Source organism: Oculina patagonica, chromosome 6 (genome assembly GCF_052425735.1).
Source record: "Oculina patagonica isolate OP01 chromosome 6, crgOcupat, whole genome shotgun sequence".
Lineage (NCBI taxonomy): Eukaryota > Metazoa > Cnidaria > Anthozoa > Scleractinia > Oculinidae > Oculina > Oculina patagonica.
Window position 1 is genome coordinate 23,616,897 of NC_135763.1, and position 26,424 is coordinate 23,643,320.

Below are 26,424 nucleotides of genomic sequence, written 5' to 3' on the forward strand. Positions count from 1 at the left end.
CTTTTCTCGTTTTTACTAGAATGCACAGAATATCACTGTACCATTTTGCTTTTTCGCACTAGTACCATGTTCCTCGATGGCTTCGCGGCCGTTCCGGTGCGAAATGAGATAGAACGGTCACAGTCCTTTCCACTGGAAAGTTTTAAATGGAACCATTTCGAACCATTGTATTTGTTGAAAAATTTTACTGTTCCATTTGCTGGAAAATTCTCACCGGTTTTTCCACACAAATGAAACCGCTCAAGGTTGAGTCGAAAAGACGATGGCTTGCTTGTGCGACATCACGGTCAACAAGAAAAGAGGAATGAGGAGGGAATGAGACTGAGTACCAGTATTTCTCAAACAAGACACGGGTACCATGCAATAACTAGTGTGACGTCACATACATTACCCGTTAGCTACCTGGCGGCTCTCAAACATGTGTTATGGATTATAATCAATGAATCCATCGTAAACTCTTATGGATTACCCAGAAAAAGTCTACATGTTGACGCCATGGAAATCCTTATAGCCGTCTGCCACAATGCTATTTTCTGTCAGCTCACCCGCCCTGGTAAATTGTGATGAAAGCTGTCCGGCGACTCACCCGCCGATTTCGGGTCCGGCGCGTCCATCTGGCTTTCTGTGGAATTCTCTTCTGCGCCATTTATATTGTGTTGTATCAAGATCTTGGAATAAGTTTACCGGCTGCAGAATTTGACGACACACTGGTTGAAATTCCGTTAAGGTACGTCGGCTAACGTTCATAACAACATGGAGAAGATTGTTTAGGTGTGATCACTCAAACGTTTTTAAACGGTACAAATTTATAGTATTTTTTGGGCTAAATTTTATTAATGTAGGACAGTTTTGGTTACTTGACGTTCGGAACACCTTAAGGAAAGCTGAAAACTATGTTAACGGCTCGTATGGGCTAACATTTGCTACTTGACCAAATTAAATTTAATAGGTAACTGTCGAGGGATAGCTATGGTTAAATGTCAAGTAATTAGTAACCTGTTTCACGCCGGCGAACAGGAACTAAAATCAACAGAACATATGAAAAAAGGTCAGACAACACAGATCACTTTAGTCGAAAATTGCGAAGCGCAAGAAATCAAGTGTAGGTTCCTGGAAAATTCAATTCCCCTTGCATGAAGTAACAGAAATCCTGTTTGTATTTCTGGCTCGATAAACATAATCTAAAAATGTACCTGCCTTTTCGTGTGATTTTTGCCCAGCGCAGAGCCCTTCAGTGGTTTTTGAAGTACTTACGTAAGATTCGGAAAGTAACTGCCCCGTTACTTTCAGAATAGCAGTCCCGAGGGGCCACAACTTTCGGGTATCCGTTTCTTTCCGATTCGGAAACTACTCCTTGCATTTCCAAAAAAAATTTAAAAACGGGAACTAAACAACTACAGAGTACGTTAGTACTAAAAAATGCAAAAGGACTTTAGGTAAGGAAAGGGTTAGAACATCCATTTCTTTGGCAGGTTTCGAGTTGCAGACGGATGGGTATGGAAAGACGACATCGACTACAGTGGCACAGTTCGAAAGAGTAGCACCATCATTTTAGACAAACCAGACGCTAGCAACCAAACGGGGGACGAGTTACCCCCGTCAGTTGCCCAAGACACGGGACTGGACTACGGGCAGGGACGGTATCTTGAGCTGGAAGGTGTGGAGGATTATATCTTGTGGCAAAAAGGGTATCTGGAGCCCACGAAGAAACAAGTCAACAGAAAGTGAGAATGGTTTTTGTTTTAACTTCTATTTGTTATATTTGAGCAGATGGGTAAACTGAGACTGTTAGAGTAAAGTGTCTTGCCCGAGAACACAACATAGTGAACCTGGGCAGGACTTGAACCTTGTTGACCGTTCGATCCAGAGTTCAGCACACTTACCATTAGCCGAGGCCACTACCTTCTAATTCTTAGAACTAACTTTAAAAAATATTTTTTAAAAAAGAAATAAAATAAAAACAGCGGTAACAAACATAGATGACCCCCCAAAGACATGCATGGACTACGCATGGTTTGAAAAAAGAATCCAAAATTTTCTTGACGTTTCGCATTCTATAGAACGCATCTTCAGAAGTGACGGTTACAAAAAGCGAAAAATTTTAAAAACTTGAAAAATCCAAAGCGAGGTACTGGAAACAAGCTAAACAATAATAAACAACAGTGATAACAATATATGAGAGCTGATAAAGCCACAGCTTTTCACCAACGTTGTCATCGAGGGCGGGTTTTAAGTCCCGTATTAACAATGTTTCTTAATTTTGCACTTTTAAAATTGTGCTCCACGCAGCTCAAAAGTGACAACTAAACCGTTTTTTAAAACTATACCTTTGCCAGTGAATTATACCAAGTGTTTTTACCTTATTATTTCTTGTAGAATCCGAAGCTGCAAGAAAGCAATCCAAAATGTTCTCTTTCTCAAGACACACTATACCGGAAGTGACGTCATCGCTAATATCATCAATCGGTTTGCTGATCTACGGAACCTGCGCATTGCTCTCCCTAGTGGTGGCCTGTCGACGTTTTACTGGCCTTCAAGGTTCCACTGGAAATATGTGGACATCATGTTACTGGACGGGACCCTTCCCAATATACTTTGCAATCACGCACGGTTTAATGGTGACGTCATGGATGAGATTATGCAGCCCCAGACCGCCTTCATCACCATTTTACGCGATCCCGCGTCGCATTTTGAAGCAACATTTCGGAACTTGGAATTTGCGGAAATTTTAGAAATGGAAGATCTTCCGTATCCCTATTTGACGTTCCTGGAAAACCCTCGAAAATATATTGGTAGAGCAATCCAACGCAAACGGTTTAAGGTAAGTGTTTGTCTTCAAGTCAAGGTGGCTTACTAAACAGGCACTTAACTCTGGTTTCCGTAGAATAGAGCGACTAGGAGTATTTCTACTCCTCCCTGGATGGTTATACATCTCGGTGGAGAGAGGCACTGTGAGAATCAAGTGTTTGCTCAAAAACACAACACCAAGACCCCGACTTTATTCCGGAGTCCAGCGCGCTAACCATAAGGCTACTGCGCCTCCCCAGTTGTTAGCTTGTAGGCTACCTAAATTAATTTAGTATGATGGTAATATAGCAGGCTGGCGCTCGTTAAACTTTGTGCTAAAACATACCAATGCCCATCACTGCAATGCTTGTTGAATCTGGGATGATATATAACCGGCATCCCATCAGCAATACTCCTGGTCGCTTCAGGCTACAAGAACGGTGTTTAGTTTTGTGTCAGCAGTACAAGTGTGGGTTACTGGTTCATGCTGATGTATAAAACCTTTGTATAAAGTGTGAATTGTTTTACTTAAGGGACGGGGTGAAGAATGAAGAAAAAGCTTGGAAACGGGTTACCTGAAATGCGTGTGACCAGTTTTGTTAGTGAAAAAGAGTACTAAAACTAAGTTTCAACATTATTTATTTTCAGGATTCTCTCAATCTTATCAAGAATGGAATGTTCTTTGATCTCGGTTTACGAACCACAGATTACCACAAGACGGAAGTGGTACGAGACGCCATTTTGGATATTGACGATAAATTTACCCTGGTGCTAATTTATGAATATTTGGACGAGTCACTGGTGTTAATGAAAAGGAAATTATGTTGGGAGCTTGATGACGTGTTATACTTGAAGTTTCATTATCAGCTTCACGGGGAAAATACACAACGGAACCTTAGCAGTAACATCACTGAACGAATTTACCGCTGGAACAAAGCGGACGCCATGTTGTATCAGTACTTCAACAAAACGCTTTGGGACGAGATCCGCTCGGAAGGGAAAAATTTCTTTGAGGAACTTCGCGAGTTTAGAACTAAACATAATGAAATAGAAAGAGATTGTTTGGGACCGTCTGTAAATTTAAAGAAAATAGCACTCAATCCTGATGTTCCGTCGATTAATCGATACCTCTGTGAAAAGATGCTTTTTAGAGAGATAGAGTACTTGCATTATTTTCGACGAAAGATGGAAAATAACAAACGGAGGACGCTTACGAACAGCATCGGCTCGGGGAATGGGACTAGAGTATTTTCACTGAATCCGCAGGAAAGAACTGGAGAAAAGCCAGTTAATTTACAAAAAAATGAGACAGATGCAAGTTCAGTTTCAAATCGTTGACAAAGAGACTGAAAACCAGTTGATCTTGTGCTTGAAATTTTCACAGTTTGAGAGGTGTCTTTCGTTTTGAGAGCCCCTCCCCGGAAACAAACTGCTCTTTATAACAAAAAGCTTCTAAATTCAAATGGAGCTAATTGATCGTAAACTGTCATGTTATCAGTATTGGAAAAAACTTGACATTCCCAAATGCATTCGTAAAAAAACGACCGTTGGAAGGGGACAATTTGTGCAATCAGGTTGTTTATTTTTCCTTACTTCGTTTAATATTCGGGTGAGTTATTAATATGGCTCCAAAACCTGATAAACAACATTGCATGTGGGGGACAGTGAAGTACTGTTCAAAGAAAAAAGGTGTTCATTCGTGTCGAAACGTAATCGAAATTTCCCTCTTGTATAATAAAGTAATAAAATGTGGCCTTCACAGTATTCATGTGTCAGTTTTTTTATTTAAAAACATATGCATTCTCCGAAAGAGAAGATAGAAGACTATTCTTTTTTTTTCTATCAAAGTAAAAGTCTTGTCAAGAATGCAACTTAACACTGGTCAAATAAATGCAACTATTAAAACACTGGTCATATACTCTGTCTTTTGGATGCTTTGAAAAAATCCTTTAGCCTCACTGACGAGTGATAAGAATATTGCTTTTTATCAAAACAACACAATGTCTAGTGAATTGTTGTTCCTGATTAGCTTCTGTTTGAGCTCCGTATTTCTTTGGTTCCATTTATAATGTTATAAACTACAATAACATCCTTTGGGATTCTCGGCGTATAGTTTACATGGTCGTGAAAATGTTAGATGCGAGTTCGCTTTAAACATTTCATTGGCCGTGGAGTCGAACCAGCGGTTTGTGGTCACAGCGCATTGTTTCTACGCTCTTCTGTTTCTTATATCTTTATGTCGTCATTTCCTAAGCTAAATTCAAACGTCAACTTAAGGAATCGCGTCATTGTTTATCAATTCATGTTCGAAGCGACGTACAAAATATCCTACAGATCAAACAAAACCTTCAAAGAACTGCGTAGTAAAATAGAGTGGAAAAAACCACAACGGTAACAAAAAAAGAAAGAAAAAAGAAAGGGATGGATAAGATTGGAAAAGGTTGAGGTTGATTATATACAACGAATTTAAAAAATCCTCCTTAAGTTTTCAACGTACGCAATATGTGACATGCAGTGTGTAGCTCTTCGAGATATCACTTGTCAATCTTTCAAGACTCTCTAATCCGTTCAGTCATTCCAGCACAGTTACTTCTTATTGTGTAGTCTTTGATTCGCTTTCATCATTTACCAACTTGAATTTTTTGTACGGAGGAGAGAAGTAACATGATAACATGCGAACTAATTTCTTTACGAGTTAAGGAAGTGGCTTTTTAGCAATCATAACCTGAGCTGTAAAATCCTCTTTTAAAAGTCTTAGTAGACTATAGCGCAAGAAGTGTTGTTTCACTCCCTTCCCCAAGCTGAACTTGCTCTTGCACATTGCTAGGAGCCAGTTCTACCTGTTGATGTCCAGCGCCATTGCTTTGAGCCGCGCTGCCAAGCTGCAGAAGTTCTTTTCCATTGATAAGAGTATTGTCAATGTTTAGTTGGTCGCTAGTGTTATCTGTTGTAGTGCAGCTTAACTGCAACTGTTCTGTTGCAATTGTTCTAAGTCCTGTCTCATTTCCTGAAGAAATCTCTTGTTGTTCTAAGCCATCCGCCCGAGAGCTGTTCACGTGTAAGTGCTCGGGTTGCAGTGCTTGAATACTATCTGACTGTACATGTAACAGTTCCGCTCCGTCGTTTTGGTGGCTCTGTATATGTGATGAATCCTCCTGCACTCTGTCCATCCGCTGTGTTATCACACCATCCACTCCTACTTCTATTCTGTTTCCTTCACCAGCAGCTACTCCTGTCTCCTGTATTCCATTTCGTTGAGCGCTGCTCTGAGGAACACCCCGCCGCAGCTCAGCTACTCCCTCCTGACCATCCGTCTGCATCTCTTCATCTCTGCACGTTCTTTCTTGTTGTTCCTCTCCTGGACCTCTGCCTTCAAGCCGTGCCCGCTTTCTTGCGTGGACTTTTAAGTGAGCTTTGACCGAGTTTGGTTGAGTAAAGCCTTTACCGCAAAGATCACACCTAAATGGTTTATTGCCAGTGTGAATCACTTCGTGCCTGTTGCGATGCGATATCATGGTAAAGGACTTCGGACAGTGAGAGCACTTGTAGGGCCTTTCCCCTGTATGGCTCCTGAGATGACTGACAATATCCGAGCTCCGTTTAAAGCCCTTGCCGCACTGAGGACAGGGGTAAGGTTTTTCACCGGTGTGAGTCCGCATGTGAGTGCGCAGATTGGCACTCAGCGTAAAACCTCTATCACATACGGAGCATTTGTACTTCTTCTCTATCGCTTCCCCAGTGTGTTTACGCAGATGAACTGTGAGCTTTCCTTTCTCTACGAATCTCTGGCCACACTCCTCGCATTCATACGGCTTCTCGCCACTGTGGACGCGTAAATGCCTTTTAAGCGAAGATAACTGTGACAGCCCCTTGTTGCAAAAGGTACACTTGAACTCTTTCTCAGCTGTGTGACTTCGCATGTGGTAATCAAGCGCAGACTTCCACTTGAACCTTCTTAAACACTGCTCGCAAGTAAATATTGGCTTATTTTCGGGGGCAGTTTTTTTCCTTTTGGTGGGAGAAAGCGTTTTGGATGAGTCAGTAGGATCCTCTTTGCTTTCTTTGTCTCCAGGCTTTCTTGGTTTACGCGGTTTCTTCTTACGAGGTCGCTTTTCAGCTATTCCATCTTCAGCTGCCGCATCCTCTTCTTCACCAGGTGATGAAGATTTGTTCGACTTCTTAGATTTTTTCCTTGACTTGGGTGATACCGTCTCTGCACTATTTTCTTCCACACTTTCATCCTCATCATCTTTGTTACTACTGGAAGCTTTTCCTTTCGTGCTAGAGCGTTCACTGTTTTTAGCTTTCTTCCGCCCTCGGGATTCGTTTGATTGAGTTACTTTCCTCTTTTTAAGTTGAGGTCTCGAGCCATCAGCAGCAGAAGCTGCTTTCCTTTTCCTCCCAGCAGGGGCCGCCTTAGAGGCCATCGATTTCTTGGGTGCTTTTGTACCGTTTGAGGCTGGCGTTTTCCGAGCCTTTGATGACGCTGATTTGCTAGCGGTCTGTTTTGCTTTTCCTGCACTCTCTACAGAACGTTTACGAGTGTTCGCTCCTTTTTGTGTTTTACCGTTAACCACAGGCGTCGAACCTTGTTTTCCTTTTCTTAATCTTCCCGTGTTTGACTCTTCTGAGCTTGGCGCAGGTTGTACATGGACAACACAAAAAGATGAATTCTCCTCCACGACTGTTCTACTGTTTTCACTTCCAGTAGTCCCAATGTGAACTACAACATACGATGATTCTGCATCACAAACCACTGCAGCGTCCTCTTCATTAGCTGTCGCCGTATCCGACGGCTCCCTTGGCTCTTCTGCTTGAACCTCCTGGTCACGAGAACTACTTGCCTGGGTATTCTCCTTGACAGCTTCACTGTTTTCATTACTAGTAGCCCCAGTAGGAGCTGCAGTATACGGTGACTCTGTATCACAAGGTGATGTCGCGTCCTCTTCAGTGGCTTTCTCCTGATCGGATGAATCCATTGGCTCGTCTGCTTGAGCTTCATGGCCTTCAGCAGAACTTGCCTGGTTGGCTGATGTTCCTTGGCAGCGAACTAACTTGTGCCTTAGAAGAAAGGTTGACCCAGCGAAGGACAGTCCACAAGCGTCACAGACAAAATCATAACCTGGCATGGCGAAGAAAAAAAGGGAAAAAAGTTAGAAAACATATTTTTGTTTAGGTGGACTGTGTCACGACTGAGTTAAGCTACATGTAAGTTTATTAAGTTTTGCCAGATACTCGCTATGAAACTTAATTTTTGCAAAGAATTAATGGCTCTAAAAAAATAAAAATAAAAATATAAAAATCAAAAAAATTATCTATGGCTCTAAATAACAAAACCATAGCTTCATTGCAACCAAATTTGTCTTCCAGGCGTTATAATTGAAAGTTACAAGCAACCGATATTTTGAAAACTGTTCATATCGCAATCCGTTTCAATCTTCGTCACTTCTGGCCATGCGTACCCTCTTTTGTATTTGCTGGTTCCAGAGTTTTTGTCATTTCTAGTTGTATTTCTCAATCAAAGAGCAGAACAAAGAAAGCCTCTGGGAACAGGGTAGCTTTATTTCTGATTGGTCAATGTGACTCGGAAACTATGTAGTGCTCATTAGGTAGACAGAATTGGACGACACGAAGTCCTATTGCCAATAAATCATTTAAGTATTTAGGAAAAATAGACAAGCGAATCCTTTTGAGGATTTATTCTCACTATGACAAAAAAAGCCATTTCATTTCTAAAACTAAAGGTTTTAGGGATATCAAGGAGTATTCAGTCACAACAAGGAACCAAATAAAGAGCGCCTGTATGCGCAGCATGCGAACTTTGTTATTGGACACCTTGTAATTGGACATTACACTTTAGCTGGACATGCTTCAATTTGGTGAAAAAAGGGTGCGCTAAGAACCAATCAGATTTGAAAATTTTGTTGTAGTTATGATTAATGAGGAACTTTTTATAATGAGCTGGATGACTGATGGCAAGATGTTATTAACCTAGTCCCAATGTAAATACTAATTCTCCTTAGTGATTCTTATACATTTGTTTAAAGGTTAGTTCTAAGAAATTGGTGGTACATGTACGTCAAGCCACTATCCCCTTGCTGATGATTTTTTTAATTCTCATCACATGTCTGCTTGACAAATGTATCAATATTATAAAGTAAAATTTGATGTGAATCAGTCTTCGGATTTGAAGTGTAAATCTATTAAACTCTAATCTCTAATTATACTCTGATGGAAAAATGGAAAAAAGTAAGAACTTGTTAACTGTTTTAATCTTACTGCTCTGGTCTTTCTGTGTTGAGCTTCCCAAGGCAAGGCTGTCATCGTACCACACCAGCAGCTCACTGCCAGACTCCACAGGAATGCATGTCTTGTAGTAAATCTCCCCGCGGAACTGTACAACCACTAAGTTTTGTTCTTTGCTATCACGTGCACAGTTGACAAATCTCATCCAGTTGCTGTTCTGTTCATCTGAGCCATCCACTATGTGACTGACCCTACCACCTTCCAAAACCTACAATGCAATTTACAACAATCAGCTTCAGCGGTAACTTACTGTACATGTAACTGGACTTCAAAGTTAATTGTATATTTTATTTTGCATGGTTAAACAATGACTTTTGTTGTGTTTGTTACAATATTTGTGAAAGAATAATACTTTTGATTCCGATGCACTGGTATTAGTTGCATTATATACAACTGGCAGTCCTCGTTCAAGCGGGCCGCGAATAATTCAACTTGCAGACCGCGTAAAAAGAAAGAAAGAGACGCGGCAAAAGCAGGTACAGTGTAAAGTTTTTTTCCTATTTATCCTCTTATCTGATGTGAGGGCCCCCTGTGCCAATGTTAATGGGTATGCATTAAAATTGTTGCAAAAATTATTATACATGTATTATAGGATACTCACATCCCACATGTACATATAGCTGTGCCCCTCTTCAAAATGCAACTCCTTTGCAGGAAGTTTTGGTCCTTTGAAGGGTCCAAACATGACCCTTTTTTCAATCCTTGCCCTGGCAAACACACCCATGTGACCTTGTCCAACTGCTGAAGGCATAAGGTACAGATTACTAGGGAGGGTGGCTCTAGCTTGGTTTTTCTGCTGTGCTCCACTGACTGAGTGGCCATCGTCAATCCATTCTAATGGCCCATGATCAGGGCAATCGCCGTATATACATTGTTTGCCACACTCATCACAGACTGAAAGTCAATTCACAAGAAAATGATGGGTTAGGTGGAGCCAACAAAGAAAATGAAAGTTTTGAAAGTGTCAGATACCATAAATTTTCTCCAAATCATTCATGTACCGTAGCCTACTTCGTCTGCTGACCAGGTCCGTCTCGCCAGTGGAGTGCGGGGGGACCCACACACGCGAGGCCAAGTACCAGTGTTGTTGTCAGTCTCCGAGACGTCGGTGTGGGGGAGGAGAAGCGAGGAGAGGGGGAAGGGGGGGGGGGGAGCGGACAGGGGTCGCGAGAGAGTGGCACGGGTCAGTGGGGAGAGAACAAGACAGAGAGCAGACAAGGAGGTCGTGTGGGATCGCCAGGCGAGAAGAGTGCGGAAGACACAGCCAGAACAGAGAGACAGAGGATCGCGCCTCAGGCACACTCAGCGTGGCAACCACCGACGAAGGAGCAGAGAACAGCGCGAGGACCACAAGCGGAACGGCGGCGCGGAGAATCGGGGCACAGAGCGCGAGGCACCAGGAGAACCGCGGGCGGGAAACAGACGTCAGTGTGGAGAGAGAAGCAACAGCAATGAACACAGAACGGACAGATCAGCCAGCCAGTGGGACAGAGTTGGGGTCCCGGAAATCCAGCGAAAAGCAAACAGTCAAAGAGGAGAACCAATAGGGTGGAATGGCCCAACACAGTCGAGTTGGGAGCCAAGTGGCATTGGAACAGAGATAATTGACCAAGAATGTGTGGAGAGATGCAGTAAGCACCATGGTCAAACAAAGGGAAAAGTTTAAATGTATTATTATTTGGGGCAGCAGAGAAGACTGGGGGACGTGATGGACAAGTTCCTCAAGCGTTGCAATGGGCCGCAGGCGACTATTTGTTTGATAAACTTTCTCTTGATGTGAATCACAAATACATTGACTATGGTTTTTGAACAATTGAATATCATGAACTAGCAAGACCGATTCTCTGGCATATATCTAGTCATAAGTCACAGAACCACGAACACCACAGTCAGACAGATGAGATAGGGGGGTGGACTCCAGTGAACTGAACAGGGAGGCTCGCGGGGACCACGGGAGAGTATGATGAGTGAGAAAAGGGATAGGGAACTGTCAAGAAGGACCCCAAAATATCTGAACAGACCCACGAACGGTCGATCTGAGTACAGTGCCATGACGCATCCCCGAGAGAACAAGGGAACTACATGTCGAGTGCAAGCACAGGGTGCACAGGGGGGATGGGATGATCGGAAAAGAGGAATATTATGGGTAACATTTTAAGCTCAAATAATATAAACTTACCTCAGCTGTTGTCTGTGTCCCTCAGAAGCCCAAAATGGCGATTTGGGGTGTGACAGGGGCGGAGACTGACCGAGGAGCCCCGAAACGACGCCGGCCAGTTGCCACACAACAGACCCACCACGAAGCGAAGAAAAGGAAGAGAGGAGAGACGCCCGGAGGGGGAACGCATCACCGGAAGAGCATCCAGTGGAAACTGTCAACACTCACAATCCACGAGATACGGTGAATCCCTGGAAGCACTCACCCGAACACTGGGGCAGAGAACAGAACCGTCGCAAGAGAACAGAACAATGACAACGCGTCAGCAAGAAGAACAGAAGAACGAACAAACAGTCAGGAGTGACAAACCATGACGCTGACAGAGCGAACAACGCTCAATGACCACACGTTCGACCGAGAAACTCGTCTCTCGGGACATGCAAACGGCAACGGTCACAGTACGCGCGTGCGAGTGACAAAAAAATAGATAGCCAAGCCAAAAGCGGAGCCCCCGGTAATACTTGCCCAAAAATCTCAATTCACTGACCGTAGGCAAAAAAAGAATGAGCCCGCAATCCAAAGAAAACCATTTCGGTCAGCGGTCAACAAAAAACCGCGACCCGAGAGTTATACACCTGAGCCCGCGATATGATCACGTGATACTGGTCAGCGGATACCCTGTATGACAGCGCAATGACCATAACTGAGCCCAAACAAAAGATGAGTGCATCGAAGTGCGCAACACCGTACGCCGTACGGCCCGCGAGCGCCGCAGCCATGAGACATAAACTCAAGTCATGGCCGGACATGGGTATGGGGCCCGCCGCGGCCTCGGGCCGCGTGGAGCCCGCAAACACGCGAACGCGCGCGAGACAGAACAAGAGTGACACATCAGGGATGTCGTGCATCCCGCATCGGTCCCCTGCGAATGCCACGCCAGGAAGCCCGTGGAATCGCCGACGCCACCACCGCTGCATGAGAAATCCAATCATGGCCAACGTGTTCGCGTGTTGCGCGACAGAGGTCGCAAACACGGACTGCTCGATGCAATCGAGTAGCAACGCTCTGCCGTTGTCAGAAGTAGAAAGCAAGACAGAGAAGAGAAACACTGGAAAGAGGCCACCCGAAACGGAGCAATCGTGCAGGAAAACGAGCACCGGCAAACTGATCCGTATTCAGGAAACGTCTAGGCAAAACAGTAGGGACAAGATACCTGGACGGCGACCTCGAGGACGGAGAATTTCGCGAGGAGGACTGGGCGATGTCGACGCTGGCGGGAACTCCAACGTAAGAGCCGGCGTGTGTGAACGGAGGACGGCCGTAGTGGATCAAAACTCCATCCCAAAACATGCGAAGAAAAACATTTGGCGCAGCCAAAGTGTGGGACCAGAAAGCACTACATCACAGGACCAAGTGAGAGAAACACAAGCAAGAAAGCATGATTCACGCACGTGGCCGCCATCAGCGAGCAAAGCACAGCAAAAATCGCAACCGCAAAAAAACTGACCAAACATCAGTACCAAACCAAGAAAAAAAGGACCACCACAAAGAACAGAAAAAAAAAAGAGACGAACAAAAGCACCCGTCACTGGTGGACGGCAACCACTCTCACGTCCCGACAACAGCTGGACGAGCGGACGGAGCTGGACGGCAAGTGCGTGGAGCGGCATGCGCAAATAGGCACACGCGAAAAAATACTCCGGTCAGCCGTCCTCGAGGTCAGCCGTCCAGGTATCAAGTCCCTACTACTCCGACAAAAACAGCGCAGAGCCAGCAGCAGAAGCCAAGAAAAGACAGAACACAAGTGCAAACGTAGAAAGCAAAGAAAGGCCACACGCAGCACTAGTAGGAAGAAGGTGCACAAAGTGGAGACAGCACGGAAAGAAGCCAGGCAACCAGAAAGATTCTAGCCTAGTGAGCAAAAGACCCAAAGATAAGGACAAAAAAAAACTCTCAGTGAGCAGCCCCAGCCCAACTGATCTACAGATATCTGCTTGAAGAACGAAAGAAGGATCCTCAAAGAGAAAGTTGAGCACTCGTACTATGTCCAGGCAAAAGAAAGATAAGCTAGAAGGGGTGGATGGGCAAAACGGAGGGACGAATCAGGGGGCAAAGGAAAAAAACACAAACGAGCCACCTCGCCACCCTACAGGAACATGCCAAACAAAAATACTATGCACTACCTACTACCTACTCAGTGAAGTACAAGTGATCCACAAGAAAGAAGGGAGAATAGCACAAGAACGACAGCACGGGACGAGATCATCCAGCGACGAAACAAGCGCAAGGAACAGCCACGACAACGGCCGACGCAAGCAGAAAGCACAAGCGGGAGATCGGGGAGAAAGAACAGGAAGCGCGCATCGTCACAGCGAAAATCAGGAGAAGGTCTTGATCGAAAGTCAAACCCAAATCAACCCTATGGACGCACCAAAATAGATACATCTGAGACAAAATGTGAACACTCCTACACCTGTACCAACGCATCAGTCTTCATCTCGTTCACGAACACATCAGTATCAATCTCTGACAAAAGACGCACGATCCTATCTCTCTAGTGCATCATTCGTGATCGTCCGACAAAGCCCCTCTGGAAGAAGCGACAACAGGACATACTCGCACAGCACCAGATGTGCGTTCCCCAAAAGCCACTAAAAAACATCGCTGGAACAAGGAGCCGCCAACCTCGAGCCAAATAACATGATCGGCGACAAAGCCGGCGAAAACTATGCGAGGCGTGGAAAATAACGACGTAAAGACACAGAGGCCAAGAAATGACTAACACGTAGAGACCCAACAAACCAGACCAGAAACCATGCCAAAACCAGAGGCCGAACAATGTCGCTGCTGAGTGCACTCCATACGCGCACACAACGTCGGCAGCATTGCTGCCTCTGGAGAGTCCTCAGTGTGGTAGGGCACAACTAAGAGAAAAATAACACACGATACTTTGGCGGAAAACCAAACATCAGGATCGTCTCGAAGCGAAAACAGACGGCAACGAAAAATCGCAACAGTCATCTAATGCAAGCAACTCCAGCGAAAAGGAATGTCAGCCAAAAATTAAGAGTGCTCCGAGCCGGACATATTACTGTGTGTAAGTAAGTGAACGACTGTCAATCTCTAAGTTACGTGGTTATTTGTGTCTTCGATTCAGTTTCGTCATCAATGAAAGACGTCAATTATTGCTGGAAGTTGCTGCGAAGCCTAGCGTAGCAGCAGAACTAGACTGTCCGCGCGGGACCTGGGCGCTATATAGGCGACACACTCGATTGACTTCACTGGCGAGAGAGTAATGCAGTACGTAGATCAGCGGTATGTAAAATGTGGAAGCTGCGTGTCGAGGGGGGGGGGGGGAAGAAACGAGGTCTGGGACGAGTAGCGATGCCACAACTGCAAAGCGACAATTCACGATGTAGTCAGGGTTGGACGAGATGCAACAGGCAATCCCCGCGAAATGGAAGTGCTATGTCGTGGAATCACTTATATAAAGGGAATTCTCAACTAAAAATCTAAAAGCAGGGTAAATCCGAAAATTCGTCATCGTCGTGAGTTTAAGAACGCAGAATTTTGGATGCCGTGCTACTTCAGTGCTGAAATGCAAATGTTTGACATGTTTGTACCAGATTTCAACTGGCCCACATGGGGAGTAAATGAAGTAAAACAAAGAAAGACCAAGTCCACAAACAACCTCAAACAATAGAGCAAGAACAAAGCCCGACCAGCGCGGGAATATTCGATCGCCACGTTTTCATTACCATTCCCGTGATGGTTATTTCATAACAAACACCACATAGACACCAAGAACCGGAGAAATTTCGGCAAGTCAAAACTAGAAAGTCTTATTACTACAATATAAAAAAAATCAAACTCTCTCACTGTCCCATGGTTTGGAAGTCACAAAGAAAGGAGCTGCCAGCGCCTAGAGACATCCGCGACTACCGCCCCGATGATTGCGAAGTGGAGAGCACGCTCAGAAATAAGAGAATGTATGGGAAGTTGCCCCCCCCCTGGTTTGTCGTTTGCGATGTCCCGCAAAGAGCAAGAAGAAAAGCGCTGCCGCTTGCGCTTCTGTAGTACTTGAAATGATCGGCAAGAAACCCCGACAAGATGGTCAAGATAGTGGGGAGAAATGGGCACAGAATAGAATTACGAGGCCAAATCGCTAAACATACTAAGGAAAAGAAAAAAATCACATCACAGGAAAACAAAAAAATACGAAGACACGAAGACCAGAAAATGAGACCGCGGGAGAATGGAACGAGCGAGCTGACGTCATAAATTGGTGTGGAGGCGACGAATTGCACTGCTATGATGATTGCTTCCTCTCAATGTCACTAGCATTCACTCGCTAAAAAAATCCACATCTAGTGAAGACCACACGCCCTGGAGTAAGAAACGAACGAGACAACAACGAGGAAGACAAAACAAGAGCGCCGAAAGCCCAAGAACAGCCTAGAAGAAGGACCAGCCCAGAGAGAGAACACCACAACAAACGACACACACGCCAGAAAAGCCACAAAACATCACATGCTAGACTCAAAGAGCGAAAAATATCATAACAAAACGACAAGCCTCGGCGCCCATACAACAGCGCCACTCACGCAGCACACCATCAGCAACTCCTAGATCAATTCCCACTAACCGATAACTGCGCATGCACGGGAAAGTGAAAGTTTCGGCTGGGCAGGGTAAAGTTGTACATGTAAGAATACAGTGGAGGGGGGAAGACGGACGGACGAACAGAGAATCGAGGGGACGTAGCAGGATAGTGGGTAAGACCTCGAAGGAACGAAGGAAGAAAGAAAAGGAAAAAAGACAACAAGATACAGGATAAGAGAGAGTGGATGCGCGTCCGGAGTAAACGTGATAACGGGAGAAGGAAATGGAACTAAGGAGGAATAAGAAAACAGAAGTACATAGAATACCGCAAATCTATAAGGAGATCTCACATAGGAAATAGTAGAAGGAAAAGATCAGGAGGGGATATATATGCGGTGGTATTGTAAAGTATGCGGCTGGGAAAAGTGTGTAAATTCTGCGTACAAGAAAGCCATTGGTGGTGTAGGGTCGAGGGGGAGGTCAGAGCAGCAGATAGAAATGATGTGAAAAGGAGAAATAAGGAAGTACCACGCAAAAAAAATATGATGTGGTATCTCATCTCGGTTTGTTCGTAAACTATCAGTAAAGAAAGGAAGGGGAAGAATAGGAGAAACAGAAAAAAGGATAAGGGAAGGCGAACGACAGAAACAGGAAATAGGGAATTGATACGCCCAGAACGGATAGATAGAAGACACAAGGCAAAAGTAAATAATCTTTGTTTGCTAGGGCCGGGCGCACTAAAAGGAAGAATGACTGCGGGAAAATCACAACAGCGAGATTTTAAGTGCGACCCACTAAAAAAAAGGCGAACCATCAAAATTTGTAAAGGAAGCCGTCTCAGTGATAACAGAACTGTCAGGGAAAGACATGAAGGTCAGATCACACGCAATCACAAAGCGCGGGAACCGAGAACACCGATCAGGAGGAGGGCTCAGTTCAACACCATTTATCCGGACTGATCAGCAGCAGCAGCAGCAACAGCAGTTTGGCCAGAAGAACTGCATCGAGAAACGGGGGAAGGCAGAAAGCAGGCCAGGGAGCGCACGAGCGAATAACGAGCTCCCCGACGAGTCCCGTTGCTGTGCAAGTACATCTACAGCATCCTCCCGAATCCGGACCGGCAAAGAGAACTACGACAAATGGGTCCGACGAGACAGAAAATGCTAATCGTTGGGCGATAATTGATCGCGAAGAGCAGAGAAGCACGAAAGGTCGGGAGAAAGAGGCGAGCACGAACGAAATGGCACGAAGAGGACCAGGGAAAGCAAGCGCAAGCAATCAAATTCATTTCGGGCACGGAAGCCGGACAAGAAATAGGAACAAACACGACAGCAACAAAAGCAAGTAATCAACGTTCACGGAACAAACGCCCCACGGGGAGAGAAAGCGAACAAAGAAAAAAACTAGCAAAGAAGAAGGGAAACAAACAGGAAACCACGCAGCGCAGACAAAAGCAAGACCCAGACATCCGCACAATCTACGGCCAAAAAAGCCCAAAAAACAGACCCCAAGAAAGAAGGAGAAGAAAACGCGAAAAACCCCAGAAAAGAGGGAAACAGAAACAGGAAGAGGAGGGAAGGACAGGGACAGGGACAGAGAGAAGGAAGAAAGGGCACATGGGCGAGCGGAAGCACAAGCGGAAAAGAGAAGAAAGAGAAAAAAGAGAATCCGGAGAGGCGAGCACAGGCAACGGGGCACACGATCGAACACGAGACAGCCCAACGGGCACGATCCAATAAGTGTCACACAGTCCGAGAGAAATCTAGCGAGAAAGGAACAACGAGACATGAAAGTGGAGGAGAAAGAGAAAATGGCACGATCGAGAACGAAAACGGAGGAGACGAACACAGACAGACACATAGGCTGAGGGGAATAGTCCCCAAACCCAAGTATGCACGTAGGAAAGAAAAAAAAGAAAAGACACCAGAAAAGAACAATTCAGAGTTACCCAAGGGCGAGATGCGAGACAGCAGAGACCGATCAGCCGCCCAGTTCCGGAGATCAGGGGGAATCCGCCAGCAGTGAAACACAAGGAAATAGCCCAGAGAGAAAGGCAGATTGACGCTCACGTATCCCGCCCCCCACAAGCAGAGAAGACACATCAACAACATCCCTCAGACGACGCGAATCAGAGAACGCAACTCGCAGACAGTCAGAACAACGGAAACAAAGAGAAACGGAAACGGAAAGACGCGAGGGAGGAAAGTCCAGCAGCAGAAGGAGAAAAGAAAACAGGAAAAAGAGAAAAACCGAGGGAAGAGAGAAAACGAAGAATGCGAGACAGACGACAACGAGCCAAGATCAACCACTCGACCACGCGAACAGGGCAAGACAAAAAGCCAACAGGAGTCCACCCGGAGGATCACGAAAACAGTGGGACAGACCAGACACACGAGAAACTCCGCAAGAGAGCGACAGTCACGGAGACAAAACATAGGAAGAAAGAACAGGGACAGGGGGGACGGGGAGACGCAGCAGGAGGGGACGCGCCAGGCGAGCCCAAGAGCCCCCGGCGCCAGCCCAAGCGCCGAGAGGGCGCACAGACGCGAGCGCCCACGACGCACAGAGCGCCCGAGCAGCGCGTCGACCGCAGAGATCCCGACGCAAACAAGACGCGAGACGAGACAGCGCAGATCCGGACACAGGGCGGACAGAGACAGGCACGCGCGAGAGGCGCAGCACACAACCAAAGCAGCCGGACCACGGACGCAACAACAGAAAGACCCCACAAGGGAGGGGAGCAGCAACGAGCACGCAGCGAAGCGAAAGCAGACAGCGGAGGAGGCCGACCGACCGCGAGCACCCCGAAATCTGGGAGCCAGTCACGAAACGACACAGGCCACCCAACGCCGCGAGCCAGTCAGACAGAGAAGAGAACGCACGGCAAGTGACAGCCGGGCCAGAGACGCGAACCGACCAAGAGACGGAGAGCAAACGCAACCACCAACGCACGGGCCAGGAAGGAGGCCGGCACAAGGCAGCAGACAGGGGGCGACAGCAGAGGCGCCGAAGATCAGGCGCAAGAAAACAGAAGTCACAGGCGCGCGCACCGCATCGATCGGCGAGCCGAGGCACTGTCAAAATACATCCAAGACGACAAGTCCACGCCACCAAGATCGGACAACACAATCATTCCGTACGTCAGCGGTCCATGGGATCATTGCGGCCGGGATCATGGGGCCGACAGATATCGACGGCAGAAGTAGAGCGAAGGATCCGTGCAGTCTCGAACCAACAGTCGAGAGTAACAATTCCTATCTCGCGGAGGAAATGCAGCCAAGACAAAATGCCGTCCGCGCCGGAAACACAAAAAACAGTGCAATCAGCGAGATCGACAACAAAAGCAAGACCCGAGGCAATCGAACGCAGCGAAACAAAACAGCAAAAGCGTTCGACGCTTGTTTGCGACGCCATAGAATGAAGGAGACCGCTGTCAACGTGTCAAGGCCGACGTACGATCCACGAAAAAGCACAAACCCGGAAACGTCGGAGAACACATGCACAAAATGCGGCGAACAAATGACACCAAGCGCGTCAGGCTCGCGAGGGTCGGAACAAGACCCAGGAACAAAGCCAGCCGAAGAAGAGAAAACAGAGCGTCGACTGAAATCCACCGAACGCGAGATACGATCGCAGGAAGCCGACAGAACACGTCAACGCGATCCGTCCCAACGACCTAGGCGATGACGAAAAGAATGGCGCGCAGTAGCGACCAAATGCCATGCGCCCGCAGAAGCCCCCATCTCTGCATGTACCAATAATATCGAAAAAACGATGTAAGGCAGTGATAATTCGTAGTTACGCAATCCATGTTGTGCGACGCAAGATCGCCAGAACAGGCGTGAGAAGAATGCGACATCACAAATGATAACTGTAAATGTGACAAGTCACGTTTCTGTAATGAGACAAAACACGCTAGACCGCCGGAAAGATGCGATTCCACGTGTTCACGACGTCAGTCGCTGAAAGATAAGAAACTATCCCCTGAGATACGCCATATGTCCATGTCATTTCGATCATCAATTCAGGACATGTTTAGCCATTCTCAAGCGACAGATGTGCAATCACAGTGCGACGCTATTTATCCTTGCATTACTGACTCCGTGCCCAACGAGCGTCCCGCAATCCTGCGATCATTGCAACCTGCGAGCCGCGACCAAAATCGAGATCTGTACCATTCAAGAAGCACACATTTACCACCACGCGGGTACCAAGGTGCCACCGGTCGCGACCCTGCGGGGCATAAAAGCTCCGTAAACCCGAAAAGATGGACAAAAACTCGCGTATAAGCCGCACTTTTTTGCCGAAATTTTGGGCTCAAAATCATGGGTGCGGCTTATCTACGAGACCATTGTTAATGTTAAAGTTGGCAGAAATGACGTTTATTCTATAAAGTTCTAAAATTCTGGGTAAGACAGAAGTGTTTTCCGTTTATGTGTTTATAGTACATCCTGCACATCGATCGGAAAGGCTCAAGGAATCAAATTTAGCTTTATTGATTTTGAAATTTCCTCATAATCCAGCATTTTTTTCACAATCAACTGGGCATTTTCCCGCCAGGTTTTATTTTTTTCTCAAAATCATGCTTGAAATTTGGGGGTGCGGCTTATCTACGAGTGCGGCTTATACACGAGTTTTTACGGTAAGTGCAAATTTACATGTATTGTTATTTTCAGCCCTAATAATTATTATTTTTTTAAATGTACAGTATGTGCTCACCACAATGTTTAAATTATGTCTGAGATTCTGGTAAGTACAATGCATAACAAGTATTACAATGATCCTGGGCCCTTGTGAAGCTCAAGCAATCTTTAAACAATAATCATTTATTTCTGAAAGCAAAGTAAAAAAAACCTGGGATATGGTTTTCCTCAAAATTTGAGAATGTAGACCGTCAACAAGATCCCAACTACAGTGTACAAGTGTCTGAATTTTTAATTATAAATTTAATTAATAGTTAACTTGACATGTACAGCACTGCTCAAATGTAAGTTACCACCTCTCGTCTCGTTTCTAGCGAGACGGTGGTAACTTACATTTGAGCGGTACTGTATCTACAACTCACCAAGATATTCCTCATTCTGTCTAAACTCCATCACTGGTCCCTCTCAGGTGGATGCGGCTTCTAGACAGGGAAGACAAGGATTTAGTTGTATATTGAATTGAAATTGGTAATTTGCTGTTTTATGAATATTGGCCATCAAAAAACATCCAAATTCACAGCAAGGGAGTCTTCTGTAGCAAAAGGATTACTATTAGGCTATTAGGTTTGAACGTGCCTGGGCCCTTGCCCATTGGCAATTGAGCATGGAAAATTTATTGCCCTTCAGGAAAATCTACTTGTTCCTGACAACAGAACAGTACTTTTTTTCAGGACCTGGTACATTAATTAGTATTAATATCCAGCCATGGTACAATGTATTTTGAAATTCCTGAGTTTTGATTGGTTTACAGGCCATGGTATTTAGTAAATACATGTAAACCCCTTCAGGTGGCTGGTATATAGAAGGATAATTTCCGAGGCTGAAAGTTTGTCGAAAAATGAACAGTTGGCCGAGAAGCGAAGCTTCGAGGGCAACTGTAAAATTTTGAGGACAATCTTTCAGCCAAGGGCATTATCCTCCAATATACCAGCTAGCCAGAAAGGGGTTTATTTATTTTATAACCCTTCAATTAATTTCTACAACGCGCTTTATTGCCTGTAAATTTATATGAAAAACCTACGTAATAAACCCGGCCTAACTTAGGTTTAAACAAATGTTATTTGATTGGTTTACATGATTTTTTTAACTCTGTGATTTCATTAAAAGTTAGAATTCAATAAGGCGACTTCATTTGTTTGTTTTGTGCTTGCCTACAAAATCTGGCAACAGATCATTCTCGTTCCCAGAGGCCGCGATCGTTCTGGTCAGCACCAGGGATCGGGATCTCTGGGCTAACCGCTATTCTGAAAAGCCGCCACAAAGGTGTCTGAATCTGATTGGCTGTTGAAAAACTTGTTCGTTTCACCACAATATCCAACGCATGCACACAATCAAACTGGAACCAGGATTTCCTGGTTCCGGTTTGGATTCGTCCAGAGCCGTTGAGTTTCCCGACCGCTGGTCAAGGGGAACATAGGCTCTGGGAACAAGATTGGCGACGGTTATCAAATCAGACAGGGTATATTTGCTGATACACATTGTCCGATTTTCTACCACGTGATGCGTTTTGTCCAATGAGTGCGTGCAAAAATTAATGGGTACAAATATGGTAGGTGTTTGCATCAGCAAGAACAGCTGGGAAGCACAAATAATGCAATTCTTTGGATATTTTTAAGAAAACAATTACCTTATTATAGGAAATTAACGCGTCATGAAATTAACGCGAATTTCAAATTTTTGCGTTAATTTAAGTCGCGTTAATTTTTGTTAACGTTAATTTCCGCGCCGTTAATTAAGTGGAGCGTTAATTTCCATGACGTTAATTTCCATTATTTTGGCCCCAATTTTTCGTTTTGGTCCAGACGTTCTTGACTCAAAGGAAAAATCATTATTTTATCAGGGTGGACATCTGCCGCTATCACTGATACTGCGAAGAACGCTCGAAGTGGAAAAAGTACCATGAACATTGTTTTCCTTTAAGATTATACGCCAACAAGTGTTGAAATAAACTTGTTCCTGTTGTGTACATCGCGTTAATTTCCTTTATTTTGAAATGTTACCCCCTCTCTCGCGTTAATTTCATTTATTGAGAAGTAATTTTCCCTTCAATTCGCGTTAATTTCCAATACCTTAATTAACACAAGCGTTAATTTCCTATAATAAGGTATTCCACTCACACTTGGTGGACATAAAAAAGTTGTAGCCAACTCAGTGCTACACGCCTGACGTTGGCCATCTAGTACATATCCAACATGCGCTTGTGGAAAAATTGTTAAGTATACTTGTATATTTTCAAGCACACATGCAAGTCTTCTGCAGTAATTTAAATTTAGGGTCGGGTAGCAGCTCTCGCAAGGTCTCCAATGAATGGGTCGCTAACTTCCAAGAGAACAACAGAACAAAAAAAAACAGGAACAATGCCCCTAGCCCCAAAAACAATAGCAACTGCTACTCTAGAGGAACAGAAAATTACAAGCTTAAGACAGCTGTTATACCACAGCAAAAATAATCCCCATGACAAGACAAACAGAAATATGGGTTATTGGCCAAGCTTGTTTGGTCAAGATGGCAGGATATTGGCCAAGTTCTTTTTTTGCGTGTTTATGGACCGAGACGAACCGATATCATGTCTTCAAGCAGCTTTGCGTTTTAATTTTTGTATTTATAGCTGGTTGTTGTGGCAAATAAAATTCACGAAACTCGTTAACATTTGTTGTTTAATTAGTTTGTTCTCGTTCGCTTCAAGACCTATTTCGTTGTTATCGGACTCTCTTTCGCTAGAAACAGGCAGAAAATATTTGTGTTGTTAAGGAAAATGGTTTCACAGCTCAAGTTTACGACGGAAAAGCTTTTTGTAGTAGCGTCGACGGAACTGAAGAGATTTTCGCTTGCGGGAACACAGCGGGCGATCCCGAGCGGTCAAGATGGCTCCATCTTGACCGCTCGGGTAGCCAATCAGAGCACGGGATTCGTTTCATCTTGACCGCTCACGGAGCTAGTCATATAATAATTTTAGTTATTGGTGCAGTGTAGATACTGTTTCCAGTAACCACAGCGATCTCTATCAGTCAAGTAACCCCCTTGGGCCACCCACATTGAAATTGTGTCCATAAACCAGACAGAAAGCTATTTACAAAGCTGAAAAAATTAGTCCTGTCTGGTTGTCCAGGACAAGTAGATTTTCTTGCCAGGCAAGTGACATATAACGAACTCTTGCCCGATGGGTAAGGACCCAAGCAAGTTGTCTGCTGACTAAAATTAATTACATGAACGAAGATGTAAACTAAGACAAGCATGCAACTACAGTACCCCATAACTTTAATAATAATGTGAATTTCAAAAAAATAAACATTGGAAGCATTAAGCAAGTTGAGGTTCTTTATCTGTTGGCACTGATTTTATATCACTGATCTACATGCTCTTTCAGCTTTTTTTTTCTATTCTGGTCACGTGACTTGTCAAATGCGGCCCTGATTTAAAACTTTTGAAGGACTCTTCAATAGAACAAAGTTGCGCAAAAATCTAATCCGTAGGAGCTTTCCTTTCCAAAAAATGACGGTCAGAGATCTATCGTAGCAACAAATTGGTAGTGTAAAGAAGGACTCCCCTTAACTCAGGCCTTCTGACAGGGTGCGCGGGTGCGGGACCGCACAATTCGGTCAAAGCCGCACAATCCCGCACAATTTCTGAAAATCCGCGAAATCCCGCACAATATGGAAAGATTTTGTTAAAAATCTTATTAAATCGGTATTCCCATTGATTGACAAGATTTAAAGAAGCTTGTAAGGCTATATTTAGGCTATTTACCTCGCAAAACAATCGAGAAATCCGCCGCTTTCGGCGACTGAACAGCTCGAGCGGATATAAAAACACCAAGGCGTCTACATAGCTCCGTGCCGGCCTGGGCACTAGTCTCTCATCTCATTGGCGATTTGCGGCATTATTGTTTTGCAAATGACGAATCAGATACTCTGTTAAACAACACAACATGGCTTTGTGATTCAAAGTGAAAAAAATATATTCCTTTTCCATTGATCGCCGCCCAATTGCACAGAGGTTTGACAAAATATTTACGTGAGTTATAGATCGATAAAAAAGAACACAGTCAGATCAGATCTTTGCATTCCATGACAAACTTCGAGTGTTTGGCAAAAATGTAGTGAACGCAAAAATTTTCTTCGGCGCGATAGCTTTTGAAGATAACGCAGTGTGTCGCCGTGTTTCCTTTGAGTTGCCATATGATGTTTCCTTCCAAAACAAAATATCGCTTTTCTCTCTAACGTGTTTGTTTCCTCGCTCAGTTTTAAATAATATTATATACATATACATATACATATGAACCGATAGCAAAGACCAAACACCGAAGAAATTTACCGCCGCACTGACATGTCTGCCAATTTGTCGGAACTTGATATTTTCGCAAAGGCAAACGGACTGATTTGCGAATTGACAAACAAAAGCGCTGCAACTTTGGGCGACAGAAAATCATTAACTTCTCGTCAAGAAACAGGGTTTATTTTTGTTATTCAAGTGAAGGACGTTTTTATTCAGGAAATACAAATTTCACGCTCTTATTTCGAAGTTTAAAATGAAAATGTTATCTAATTAAATTAAGCCGCACGCAATTGAATTTGCATTTGTCTCAGTGTTGTGGTTTTTGCAGCAATTTCAGGCATAAAGAGTTTTAAACCTTAACGAGAAAATATTCGCTCTACATATCAAAGAAAGTACAAAAATGTTGTGATTTTTCATAAAGTAACTTGTTATGATCGAAAACATTTTATTTCGAGGCAGAATTATGCCCAGGAATTACGGTTTTGAATAAACTTAATCGATCGTGTCACGCAACATGATTTTGTTGATACAAACTTTGGCCAAAATTGAAGCAAAATGGAAATTTGGTTTATGTTTAATAAGCAAGCTAAGAGGACAAAAGTTGCACTTTTCATTGAACCAGAATTTCCTCCATGTCAGGTTTTTTGGGGGGCCTGGTGATCGAATATTTGTTATTTTACACGATTGCGCAATCCCACACAATTCCCGCACAATCGCCGTTTTTTACCGCACAATTTGCCTCCCGAAACCCGTACAATTTTCTTTTTTTTTCCCGCACCCTGTCAGAAGGCCTGTTAACTGCTTGTCTGATTGAGCATGTCATGCCATAGGATCCAGTGAGCATGTACAAGTTTGCAGTAAAACTCCACAATTTTAAAATTGGGTAACCATGTGGAATTATCAAATATGTGATGGTGATTCATAGGTTAGCTGCATTTTCAGGTCACCAAACATTTAACAGACATACAGTATGCATGAAAACTGAAAATGCAGCTGCTTAGAAGCTTACATTAGTTTTCTAGTATTTACACCTCTAGTGAATTCCACACTCCCTGAACCTTTTATTTACAGGATGATCAACAGAAATGTAGAGACAGCCTGGGTTATCTTTGGTTAAAGTTTTAATACGATTTCATGTAATGCTCGACTATATACAAGTCACTGTAAACTCTCACCTCACATTTCGTGTTTGCCTTTATAAAATAGTCCCATATCAGCTGTCCAAATTAATCACATTTACGATAAAACATGCTATAAACGCGTTATAACCAATTTCCACTTAGGACTCATTCACAAAAACATCCCTTACAGCCCAGGGAACATATCCCTGAGAAACCAGACAAACAATTTACTTTGGCTAACATGGTGATCAAATTCAAAGTGTGCGCGAAAAGTGAGGTCGCCATTTTGCTAAAATTTCATCGAATTCTTCGCTGATTCTGCCACGAAAGATAACGTTAAAGAAAGGGTTAAAAGAATCAACTTACCTTTATACGATCGTTTCTCGGAATAATAAAAGGAGCAGCAAAACAAGCCAGATTTTCGATCGAACGCCACTACCAAACTCAAAACACTCGCGAGCTTGGCTTCTCG

General features: G+C 44.3%; 2 protein-coding genes across 3 annotated transcripts; one reads left to right on the forward strand and one right to left on the reverse strand.

The window, feature by feature from the left end:
- Positions 1-456: 456 nt before the first annotated feature.
- Positions 457-4,533, forward strand: LOC144657139 (galactose-3-O-sulfotransferase 2-like). Its single transcript, XM_078517448.1, has 4 exons — positions 457-727; positions 1,473-1,724; positions 2,377-2,821; positions 3,436-4,533. Exons 1-4 carry the CDS (start codon positions 564-566, stop codon positions 4,123-4,125), a joined length of 1,551 nt encoding a protein of 516 aa, XP_078373574.1. The 5' UTR covers positions 457-563; the 3' UTR covers positions 4,126-4,533.
- Positions 4,534-4,559: 26 nt separating this feature from the next.
- LOC144657123 (uncharacterized) lies at positions 4,560-26,424 on the reverse strand. Of its 2 annotated transcripts, none has more exons than XM_078517429.1 (5): positions 26,319-26,424; positions 20,919-20,975; positions 9,695-9,987; positions 9,067-9,301; positions 4,560-7,909 (listed from the first exon to the last, which is right to left on the reverse strand). In XM_078517429.1, the coding sequence occupies exons 2-5, from the start codon at positions 20,947-20,949 to the stop codon at positions 5,550-5,552; spliced, it is 2,919 nt and encodes a 972-aa protein (XP_078373555.1). In that variant the 5' UTR covers positions 20,950-20,975; positions 26,319-26,424; the 3' UTR covers positions 4,560-5,549. The 2 variants fall into 2 exon arrangements, with proteins under 2 accessions (XP_078373555.1, XP_078373556.1); XM_078517430.1 differs by having other exon boundaries at positions 20,919-20,978; positions 26,319-26,419.

Excerpts from the sequence above, each read along its gene's own strand:
- LOC144657139 (XM_078517448.1), top strand. The coding sequence starts at position 564 with ATGAAAGCTGTCCGGCGACTCACCCGCCGATTTCGGGTCCGGCGCGTC. Across the intron at positions 728-1,472 it reads CTGGTTGAAATTCCGTTAAG|GTTTCGAGTTGCAGACGGAT; the intron begins GTACGTCGGCTA and ends TTTCTTTGGCAG. Across the intron at positions 2,822-3,435 it reads TCCAACGCAAACGGTTTAAG|GATTCTCTCAATCTTATCAA; the intron begins GTAAGTGTTTGT and ends ATTTATTTTCAG.
- LOC144657123 (XM_078517429.1), bottom strand. The coding sequence starts at position 20,949 with ATGGAGTTTAGACAGAATGAGGAATATCTTG. Across the intron at positions 9,302-9,694 it reads GCTATATGTACATGTGGGAT|GTTTTGGAAGGTGGTAGGGT; the intron begins GTGAGTATCCTA and ends ATTGCATTGTAG. Across the intron at positions 7,910-9,066 it reads AACACAGAAAGACCAGAGCA|GTTATGATTTTGTCTGTGAC; the intron begins GTAAGATTAAAA and ends TCGCCATGCCAG.